The sequence below is a fragment of the Tasmannia lanceolata genome, unplaced genomic scaffold (assembly GCF_043159265.1).
Source record: "Tasmannia lanceolata isolate RefF3 unplaced genomic scaffold, GAP_Taslan_0.1 ptg000018l, whole genome shotgun sequence".
NCBI classification, from domain to species: domain Eukaryota; kingdom Viridiplantae; phylum Streptophyta; class Magnoliopsida; order Canellales; family Winteraceae; genus Tasmannia; species Tasmannia lanceolata.
Genome location: NW_027518695.1, coordinates 8,033,911 through 8,045,585, shown reverse-complemented (window position 1 = coordinate 8,045,585; position 11,675 = coordinate 8,033,911). Strand labels below are relative to the sequence as shown.

General features: G+C 40.8%; 1 protein-coding gene across 2 annotated transcripts; it reads right to left on the bottom strand.

Annotated features, from left to right (window-relative positions):
• Window positions 1-6,886: 6,886 nt before the first annotated feature.
• On the bottom strand, window positions 6,887-8,404 carry LOC143851337 (pyridoxal 5'-phosphate synthase subunit PDX1.3). 2 transcript variants are annotated; one of them, XM_077360726.1, is made up of 2 exons: window positions 8,248-8,404; window positions 6,887-8,126 (listed from the first exon to the last, which is right to left on the bottom strand). In XM_077360726.1, the coding sequence occupies exon 2, from the start codon at window positions 8,053-8,055 to the stop codon at window positions 7,126-7,128; it is 930 nt and encodes a 309-aa protein (XP_077216841.1). In that variant the 5' UTR covers window positions 8,056-8,126; window positions 8,248-8,404; the 3' UTR covers window positions 6,887-7,125. The 2 variants fall into 2 exon arrangements, with proteins under 2 accessions (XP_077216841.1, XP_077216840.1); XM_077360725.1 differs by having other exon boundaries at window positions 6,887-8,122; window positions 8,248-8,401.
• Between the last annotated feature and the right edge of the window lie 3,271 nt (window positions 8,405-11,675).

Genomic DNA, 11,675 nt, shown 5'->3' with positions numbered 1-11,675 from the left:
ATTTAATTGATATGGTCATTTTCGAGTCATTAGCCGCTACAGACTTGGATGAGTTGGGTTTCTATTCATTTTGATAATTTTTTTAACAGGCTACCAATTTGTTATGGGCATGGTTTTGAACTTGCACGGAAATTATTAAAAATAAGCCTAATAGCGCATTTCACTAGGTCTTTGATGTTAGGTATTTTTTTTCACATGGTTTTTTAGTGCGTATTCGTGCTTCTTGTAATATTTCTGAAAGGTTCATCTTAAATATCAATCATTTGCAAACATTCATCTTAAATATCAATCATTTGCATACGTTTTCTTGAATTTACAGGATTTCTATCAAAATTTCCATCCGAAATTGACATGTTTTCATTTCTGTCGTGACCGAAACCAAAACTCGAAGCCTTGGTTACAAAAGTTGTTCTTCCAAAGGACTCTCAAGAGGCCAACTCCTTATAAAGGAATTTGAGTTGTGTAGACAGTGCAAGCTTTTGTGTTTAAGAGGCTCTAACAGATTTCTGCTGTCTTTATAATGTTTAGGGCATAGTTTAAACTTTCAAGACTCCCTTGTACCTTGGCCATATTGTTATCCGAGTTCATGTTTTCCCCTATAAAGTCAATCAAAACTCCTTTGACTCTCCCGAGATATGAGCGCTTCAACGAGTGCTCACCCACGTCAACCGAGAACTGGACCGCATCATGCCGAATCGACTAGGATTTGATTTGGCTGCGTTTTGACCCACATCTGCATTTTGAAACAATACTTTTGGGTTGCAAAAGCGTTCCATTAATAGAGTTATGACTATGGAGTATAGAGGAATGCTTTGATAAGATGTCACCTCACTATAGGTCTATAGTACAATGCGGCACACCCACTGAAACATAATCGGTCACAGCCTTGTTTGATCTCAAGTGTCTAGGGCTCTAGGCCTATCAAGTGGACGGTTCAGATCAACCAAGGGTAGTACCCACTATGCTAAGCAAGCGCGCCACATTATATTAGTCACTGCCACCGCTCACTGGGGGTGACATGTATCCTGGTTCAGTCACTGCCGGAAAATCCTGACGAAACGAGTCTTCATCCATTTATCTAACTTATTTCAGCTGAAACAAAGCACTAAATGTGAACGTTCTTGCCTTGGGAACATTGAAAATCTTTGGCATTCTGTCTTTGAGAACTTAATGAGTTTTAGATTAGAGAATGGTAAGGGTGATCGTAAAATACATAGACATAGACATAGTATGAGCTGATCAATCCGAACCCAAGTGAATTTATTTTCACAACAGGGAGACGGAGAACTGGTAATGAAAGCCCCTGACCCACCGTTCAAAAAAAAAAATGAAGGCCCTGACCCATTCAACCATGAATTGGGTTTTTCTCTTCTTATTTTTCAGGGGCTTTTCATGCTCCCTCTCACTCCCATCCTTAATTGTTACTTTACTTTTACATAATTCTCATATTTTCTTTATATTTCTTTACTTGTATGACCTTGGATGGGATAGAATGGAAGAAACTGATCCACGGAGAACCCAACTAGAGCCAGGATTAGTGCCGGGCAGATTCCTTCATGAAATATTTCTAAACGATTCATTTAGCCGACCCCAACTAGTTTGGGACAAAGGCTTTGTTGAGTTGAGTTGATTTCTTTACTTACATATGATTTCCAAAAAGGGTTATAGTTTTTCTTATCTGTGTAACTATACTTGGCCAATTAATCCCAATTTTTCTTCTTTTCTGTAGTGTCCTAAGAGCATCGCCTTGAGGGTCAGCCTTTCATTTTATAGGTGACTTGTCGGAACTGCGATGCTGATGTGGAGGCGACTGTGCAGGCAATAAGGATCACGCTTTGATTACCATATGGGTCCCATTGCAGGTGGCACGTCATGTGATCAAATCCATTTATCCTACCGGCAACCACTTAGGCCCTGTTTGTTTAAGATTATGACAACCACTTGTCAGTGTGAAACCGATAATTGGACTCAAATTTAAACATAATTCTAAGTCCAGTAATCGGTTTGGCACTCACAATCGGTTTTCATAATCTTACACGAACAAGGCCTTAGTTAGCGTGGCATAGTCTAGGAGAGCAGTTGCCATATAATAAGAAACAAAGACTAGGAGAGCAGTGGAATAAGAAGTGAACAGGGAAGAGACAAGTATTGGATTTGCCTGGAACTTACCTTGGAGGATAGGGGTAAGTAGCGTTTGGTTGTCAACATTGTAGAGTGGTGGTAGGGGGTGTCCTTACCAACATAGAGAGAGGGAAGAAAGACAATTTGGGATTTCAATGCTATATTGGCAACCTAACAAGGAGTTTTGCTGATGTCGCACCCAAATGCCAAGCAAAATCCTTAAGCCATCCCAGTTTTTGGGCAACCAAACACACACTAAGAGATGTGTCCTGGGCCCACTTGCAACATCTTGATAGTCTTCCTAACATAGTCATCAGGATCTTGACGAGGTGTAGATTTGCTTCCTAGAGGGGTCTCTTCTTCATCAGCATACTGCCTATCAACTCCGATTTCAATGGGAGGCTAAAGGGGAGGATGAGTAGGTGCAGTCTAGAGCAATGCGAATAAGCCGATGGTTGACTTGCTCCTACCCTTCTACCGGGGCCTAGATGCTGAATTATAATTTTGGATAGATGGCACCTCTCATCCAACCCGCCTAAAGATTGTAGCCTAATTTACTGCTTAACAAGATGTTAAATTTCAGTTTCGGTGCCCGCTGAGTACGTTTTGGTTTCCGTTGGAAGTTTGTAGAAATCCTGTAAAATCACAAAAACATATGAAAACATATGCAAATGATATAATTTTAAGATGAAACTTCAAGAAATGCTAGAAATAAACACAAATACTCACTCGAAAACTATCACATACGCAAGACAACCATATATATAATGGTCTGACAACATTGGACGCCCGGTGACATGCGCTGACGTCGAGCATTTCTGATAATTCAGTACATACTATATTTCATACATTATTCATATAAGTATGCATAGAGTACATTTCAGACGAAATTCATATGAATACAATCATGTAATACATATTGATATAGTATCTCAATAATACACTTGCAGTTTTGGTTTCGATATACTCTTTGAATTTCAGTATCATTCGGTGGAGATGGAAACGGAAACATTTTGGTCATTTCATGTGGGTTTTAGCAGAAATTTAAAACCATGCCACTAACGAGGATATCACTGAATCAACTGCTTGATCAGATCATGGGTTTGTTGAGTGGCTGAGGCGGTTTATCTTGATCTGTGGTGTTTGGAGAATCACAAGATGAATACTCTTGATGGTTAACATGGATGACTCGTATCAAAACTAATGCTGAGGGAACATTGTTTTCTCAGCATGGTGATGGGAGAAAGCTTCTTGTCACTCACTTCTTTTTTGAATGGCAGTTCTCACTTTCTTAGAGACAAAGGATGAAGAGAATCGAAACTTCATCATTCCGAGCAATGGAGGTTCCTTTAATCCTAGACCTTCTAATTGATGGCATTTGCATGTTTGCAGATTGGATTAAACTCGAAAAAAGATCATTTTCAGGAATGATCTAATTGACTATTGGATTTGATGGAGAGCACAAGAACTTGACAAGAATTGTTTCAGAAAATTCATACGACCCTTCAGTAAGGTTGTGCAACCAAAAAGTTTGGAAATGAAACATTAAAATCAATAGAGATTGAGAAAAAAAGAGTGAATGAGCCAGGAATGTCATGAGATACTTTGTGAAAGTCACGACTAAAAATTCTGATGAGTAAAATCATTAACATTGATGGAAAATGGGAGTATTTTCCTAAAAGGTCCATTGTTAGCAGGGAAAGCAACCTGGGGACACCCATCTTTCCAAAATCATTGGACAAATATTGCCTTCAGTTGGGTTAAATTATAGCGTGGGTCTCTAAGATCATATATGCATGTGGTTTTGAAAGGGGACAATTTTGGGCTCCCTTGGCTGAAATGCCTCATGTATACCCCTCTCAGATTAGGGGTGTTCATTATTCGGTTAAAACCGAGTTCGGTTCGGTTTTTTTCCGTTTCGGTTCGGTTTCGGTTTTTTTATTTGGCAATTCGGTTATTCGGTTTCGGTTTCGGTTATCTCAAAAAAAATTTGGTTAACCGAAATAATGATAAAAATCATTATTTTTTCAAAAAAAAAGATGTGAAATGGGCACTCCAAAGCATGATCAAAACCGTCCATTTGATTGATCACAACTTAATTAGATTGTGCTCCAAAAATCATTTCGATTGGATGATCCTAGCCCTCCGATCGAACCAAGATTTTGCTTTTTTCCCTCTTTTTTTCCCACTATTCGGTTATTCGGTTTATTCGGTTATAACCGGATTTTTAATCGGTTCGGTTTCGGTTACCGAAATTTGATAACCGAAATTATTTCGGTTATCAAATTTCGGTTCGGTTATAACCGAATAACCACCCCTATGACTCAGATAGTTCTTTGTCAGGGAATATGTTTCTGACCGAGTAATACAGAATTAAAGTCATTTGACGTGTTCAAAGAACAATAAGACTGAGTCACTGAGGTTTGGAAAATCCCCCCATGTGATAATTGTGCCCCTCTACCAAAATGGGCCACGAAATGTTTTTGGGTTGGGTTGGGTTGGGTTGGGTTGAGGTCGCTTTTGTGATGCAAATCCATAATGCACGATGCAAAAGGATGTGAAAGTGTGCAATTTTTCAGGGTTGGAACACAACTTCAAAGATAAGAAACAACAGGAAAACATCATTCACGAGTTACACCAACCTGGAGGAGACTTCAATTGCTCAGAGCAAACAAGAACATATGGAAGTCTCCTTACTGGAACAACCCCACATGGTTGATGGCAACTTCTAATCACAGCAATGTGTACTGTGCTACATATGGGATAATGCAGCTGGCTAGAAATGTTTATGTAGTTTCTCTAGAGTCTACCAAATATAACCAAACAAAACATTTCTTACAGCTGATGCAGCAGCTTTGAGCCTGTCCTTTACATTTAATCTCCCTCATACCTGCAATTAGACCTGGCAAACGGGTGGGTCGGGCCGGGTCAACCCGCGGGCGATGCGGGTGCGGGTCACACGGGTCGGGTCAGGAGATGACCCGCATTTTTGCGGGTCAGAATTTAGGTGACCCGCGCAGCCCACGGGTGGGCCGGGTCAACCCGCAGGTCACCCGTAAATTCAAACAGTTGTTTATTTTTAAAAATATTATCACTGGATTTTGATGAGGGGGGTATGGCTGGCACCGTGGGATGATCCAAACCGTCCATTAGATGGCCCACAGCCTAAATAGGTTGTGCCCCAAAAATCATTTCAATAGGTTGATCCTAACCCTCTGATCTATAGAGGGTTAGGATCAAGTGATCAACCCTCTAACATTCAAATCGGAGGGTTGGGATCAACCTATGGTGCTAGCCACAACCTATTTATATTCTATGGTGCCAGCCATAACCTATTCAGGCATCAAACCCTTAAAAAATAGATTAGCATGACAAAATCACCATCCTTTACATTAGAAAAAAAAAGCCATCTAACTAGATTAGCATAACAAAATCACCACCCTTAAAAAAGCCAAGTGACTTGCGGGTGCTCGCGGGTTGACCCGACCCGACCCGTGTTTTTGCGGGTTGGGTCACCCGCGGGTTAGCTTTGACGGGTCACTAAAACTCAGACCCGTGCCCGCAAATTTGCGGGTGGGTCGGGTCGACCCGCGGGCACAGGTCGCTTTTGCCAGGTCTACCTGCAATCCCCTCACAAAGTGCATATTTGAAATTACTATTCTCAACATTCAAACAATTGATAAATTCAGTTATTCCCCAATCCTGATATGGGTATCAATGGCCAACAAATATACTTGTCCACCTAAGTGAAACGATCCATGAGCTGATTGTCATTTAACCGGTAAAAAGTTGGAGTATTGCTTGTCACACAGTTCACAACAGGAAAAATGCAGATGCATATCATCATCATTAAGGGTGATGGTAGTTGGCCCACAAGTTTTCTCAATCGGTCTCTGGTTGAGAAACCTCTCCATAGCATGGTTTTAGAAAGAAAAAAAATGAGGTAAGGGCAATGGTAGTTGGCCTGCAAGTTTTCTCAATCGGTCTGTGGTTGAGAAACCTCTTCATAGTATGGTTTTAGACCAAAAAATGAGGAAGAGGAGAAAACGTTGAGAAAGAAAATTCAGGTCACGGATCCAACATATGTTTGGACATATATTGTATAACAACCCAAGATATAAACCATAACGAGAGGATTTATTAAGTCAGTTTGGGAGGACAGGGGTGGCCTCCTTGTAAAAAATCACTTTCTAGAGGGACAATTACCATACAAGAACTCAGATACTTCTCCATGCATATCTGGATCTTTATCTACCTGCATATTCGACTGCTTGTTCAAAAACAAATTTACTCCGCCATTATTGTTTATATTAAATCCTAAATACAATTTGATAAATCAAGCTAAAACAAAAATATCCAACCCCAATCCATTTTTATAAGTAGGTTGAAGGGGGATAGAAATTTTGAGACGAAATATGTTTGAGTGTTGACATTATTAACTTCAACAAGAAGTATCCCTTGTGTTCCTAAACAGGCATGCCACAACTTCTACAGCTCCTTTAATGGCAACAAGCTGATAGAATGCAAGCATGTCATATTCTTCAAAACAGGCAAAATTGTTGAGAGGGATGATGATCATCACATCAATAAGCTACACACTATTTCGACAATGGAGACAATATAACAAGCTCATACCCAGATGCCCCAGGCAACAATCTTTAGATGGCAAACTAAAAAACTATTCAAAATTCTAAAAAAGACCACCTAGAACCCACAAAAAAAAATTTATGAACATAAACAGATGCAAACATGAATCTCTACCAGATACCCACAAATCAATAATCTAATTAATTAAGAAAATTTCTCAACCACATTCATCACCGACATAGATTGAACAAGACATGAATATATTTCTAAAAAACAAAGACTTTATTGAGCTTCCTAAAGCTACAACAGTTCTGTGAATCAGAACAGATATAGTTACCAAGACAAGAGAAGCAAAAAATATATATATGGATGATGAGTTCGAATTCATTGAAGATAAAACTGATTCCCCTCCTCCATTTATTCCGAGCGATTAGCGAACCTTTCAACCTTATCATCCTTAAGATTAATCCCAACCATGGCCTCACCCAACCCACAACTAACTTCAGCCAAAATCTCTGGATCACTGTAATGGGTAACAGCCTGAACAATAGCCCTAGCGCGACGAGCAGGATCCCCACTCTTAAAAACCCCAGACCCCACAAAAACCCCATCACAACCCAACTGCATCATAAGCGCAGCATCCGCTGGAGTCGCAACCCCACCAGCTGCAAATTGCACAACAGGAAGCCTCCCAAGCTGCTTAGTCTGCATCACAAGATCATAAGGCGCCGCAATATTCTTAGCAAATGTAAAAACCTCATCATCATCCATATTGCGAAGAACCCTAATATCATCCATCACAGACCTAACATGCCGTACCGCCTCGATTATATTTCCGGTGCCGGCCTCCCCTTTTGTTCTAATCATGGCGGCGCCCTCCCGGATTCGCCTGAGGGCTTCGCCGAGATTCCGGCAACCGCAAACAAAGGGGATTCGAAAATTGTGTTTGTTGATATGGTGTTGATCATCAGCTAGGGTAAGGACCTCACTCTCGTCTATGTAATCGATTCCTAGGGCTTCTAAGATTTGGGCTTCTACAAAGTGACCGATTCGAGCTTTGGCCATGACGGGGATTGTAACGGCCTGTTTGATTTCTTTGATTAGGGTTGGATCGCTCATTCGTGCGACCCCGCCCTGTGCCCTAATATCGGCCGGGACGCGTTCTAGGGCCATCACGGCACAAGCTCCGGCTTCCTCGGCGATTCGGGCTTGCTCGGCGTTTACTACATCCATGATTACGCCTCCTCTGAGCATTTGGGCTAACCCTACTTTGACGGAAAAGGGGGATTTTTTCGCCTCCGTGATTGCGCCGTTGCCATAGACGGTAACAACTCCAGTGCCGGCCATTTTTGTTCTTAGACTTATATAAAGAAGACGGGAATGACAAGAGAAAGAAACGGAGATCTACGAGTACCTGTCTAGGAAAAAAAAAAACAATTATCGCCACCGGCAAAATAAAGGAGAAGAAACATGAGTAGATATGAAAATTGTAAAACAGAGATTAGAGAGAATGGATGGTGAGGATAAAGAAATACGTACCAAGTAAAATAAGCGACGTGGGAGCAAACCGAGAGGTAGAGGAAATAAGGAAGAAGAGATATTTATAGAAGGAATGAGCGAGCGAGAGAGAGAGAGAGAGAGAGAGAGAGAGATTTCACCTCCCGTGTTTACAGGCTTACAGCTGCTCTCTCATTAAAATTCATCCTATTTATAGCTAATAATATTTTTTTGATGATTTGGAGGGAGATCAACGTCTCATGGGTGTAGAAGGATGGCCCCACACTATCAAAACATGTCAACATGAGGTGTACAATTGTGGGGAGCAATCCTAATGCATAGGTTTGGATATAGATGATGGACCCCAAATTGTCCATAACCATTAGAGCCTTAGAGGTGAAATGGTGGGTTCCACCCTTTGCATAGGTTTCGGTAGAGATGGTGGGCCCAAAGCCCCAACCCTATCAAAACAAAACATGAGATTTAAAGAAAAGGTTTTCCAATAAAAATTTGTCTTGGAAAGGCAATGACAATGGAAAGAAACATGCTCAGCATATAGTATAGATAGATGGATAGATGGATGGATAGATATAGGGGCCCAAATCATAATCATAGGATGATCCAAACCGTTCATTTACGCGGACACAACTTAAATAGTTTTTACCCGTAAATCATCTCCATAGGATGATCCTAACCCTACCCTCCGATATATAGAGCTACAAATCGGTTATAGTTCGGAGGGTTGGGTTACGATCATAATGTGGAGATGATTTACGGGTACAACATATTTACGGTGTGGCCCAACAAATGAACGGTTTGTATCATTGTATGATCTGAGGGTACATTTCGAAAAATAATGGACCGCCCCACACACGCACCATATAAAATGTCCTTATTTAGAGCACTTTTTTTTATATAATAGTCGGCCCAACACCTGCTTTTGGCCGTCTGCTCTCTTGTTTCCCTTTGAGATGCAATGGTTTATTATTCAAATGTCAAGGGCTGGTAAGGTTTTGTGTGTCGTATGAAATTAAACCACATGATCTACGACCCGTGCATGCCCCGTCAATTCCTTTGGATTTCGGTCTTGCACTCAGGTTCGTCGTCAATTCCTTTGGGTTTCGGTCCTGCGCTCGGGTTCACCGTTCCTCTCGGGTTTCTATACCTCATTTTCTTTCCAATAGCAAGAGTGCCTAGAAAGGATGTTCTTCTTCAGACACCTAGAGTCAGTATTATATTTTCTCTAATGACTAAACATGAGCAGAGGAAAGATTTGTAAAACAAGTTTTCTTCAAATTTGTGACTATGAGTGGTCTTCGTTTCCTGTCCCTTTGGTTAGCAATAATAGGATATGGGTTCTTGTTCTATAGGAGATCCAAATAAAATGCCTATTAAGCTTAGTCCCATCTGGCAGTTAAAAGGGGATGTCTTATATTAGTAAAGTTCATAAGAAAAGGGGTGGTTGTATCAAAAGATAGGGGTTTAGAATATCTTGGATTTTGTGAGGCAATCGTGTGACGAGGAGAGACCGCCTCTCGTTCAACATCTCTTCCCCTTCCACACCTCCTTTGCTCTTTTACACATTCCCTAACGAGGATATACATCACTGTCTTGGTCGTGACTCTGTAGGCCCCACCTCACTTCCAACAGTCCACTCATTGGCGTTTGATCTATTGTATGTGGGGCCACACGAATGGGTACCAAGGAAATAAGTAGCAGTCCAGTGTCCACGTAGTCAAGCTTACGTTAGTTTGGGTTAAATATTATTTTGGACATTAGCGAAATGATATATTCGCCCCCCCTTTCCTTCCCTAGGCCCACCCCCTGAGAAAATGGCAGAGCCAATCAGGTTATTAATTCTTTTTTCCTCTTTTTTTTTTCCATTTTCCCACAAAAAAAGTGCTAAAGCACTACCAAGTAATTGTCGAACACATCTTAAAAACCCATTTTCTATGATAGAATTTTCCAAGATAATTTTCACTGCGTGCATCTAGGACTGTCAATCGAGATGGGCAAGCTCGAAGCCCGCCCGTTCGGCCCGCTAAAAGCCTGCCCGTTAAAAGCCCGCCCATAATTAAAATGAGAACAAGACAAACCAAGCTTGGTCAAAAGTTGAAGCCCGAACCCTAATTTGGGCTGAGCTTGATCAAGGGTCGTCCAGCCCGTTATAGGCCCGGGCCCGATAATATATTTACTATATAATTTTTCAAGATTTTTATGCCCTTAAAAATGAATAGATATTAATTAAATAGGTTACTTAAACATTAATATCCTATAGGCTATAATTCGACATTAAATATGTTTTTCTTTCTTTCTTTATTTTGCCCCTCTTCGGCCCACTTAATATGATGATCCAAACCGTTGAAGTATACAAATTAGGCCCCTCTTCAGCCCACTCCATATGAACGGTTTGGATCATCATATCCTATAGGCTATAGTTCGACCTCAGATTTATTAAATGAATAAGACAAAATCTGGCAAAAAATCAATCGGTGTGGCTTTTCTCACATGCCAAAGCCAACAAGTTTAATGGCTTTCTAAGAAATTGGCTTTTCAATGCTTGCCTTAGTCTTTTTTCGTGCAGAAAATAAGAGGTGATGGGCAAGCCCGAACTCGGCCCGAAGCCCGTTGTGAAGTTGGGGCAAGCAAATTTTCTAATTTAGTCAGGCCCGAACTCGGCCCGAAGCCCGTTGGATAGACATGGGCTGAGCTTAAGCACCTCATGCCCGCCCAAGCTCGGCCCGATTGACAATCCTACCTGCATCCAAAGAGCCGCATAGGTTTGGAGTGCCATTATTGAAACAAGGGAGTGCGGAGATACTGGCTTTAATTTATACTTTTCTCATTGACGTTGGCAGCCTTTGAAGGAGGGGCTTGGTATACACTCCCTTGAAATTAGACATGACACCCACGTAATTTTTTCTTGCGAAGAGATAAAAGCTGATTTCCACCATGAACTTGTTAAGACCCTGTTTGTTTTGGATTTTGAGAACCAATTGTGAGTCCAAAACTGATTATTGGACTCAAATTTACCTACAATTTTGAGCTCAATAACCAGTTTTGGACTCACAATCGGTTGTCAAAATTCAGAACAAACAGGGCCTAAATTTATAGACAACAACCTGAACGAAGCCCAAGCCCATGTTGCCCAAATCCTACCAGGACTTAAAAAAAAGTGATCTTACTGATTATTCAAGACAACCTTTTGCAATTCAATATCAGCTGCGATGACTATTTCTGAAGAATGAAGATCAAAGGCAAAAAAACAAAATTCAATCTATCATTCGGTAATTCAATAATGCTATCTGTAACTATTAGCTCATTCAAAGTATCCAAACCTGAATTTAATGATGAAAGATACCGAATGCACCTTGCATGTAACATACTCCACAAGTGTAGTACCAGGGATTATTCTGTTTGATGCTCTCTACTGTTGATTCTCTTCATTTCTTAAAACTGCTAGGAGAAGA

What these genes read in the sequence shown, in the direction of transcription:
- LOC143851337 (XM_077360726.1), bottom strand. Translation starts at nt 8,055, where the DNA reads ATGGCCGGCACTGGAGTTGTTACCGTCTATGGCAACGGCGCAATCACG.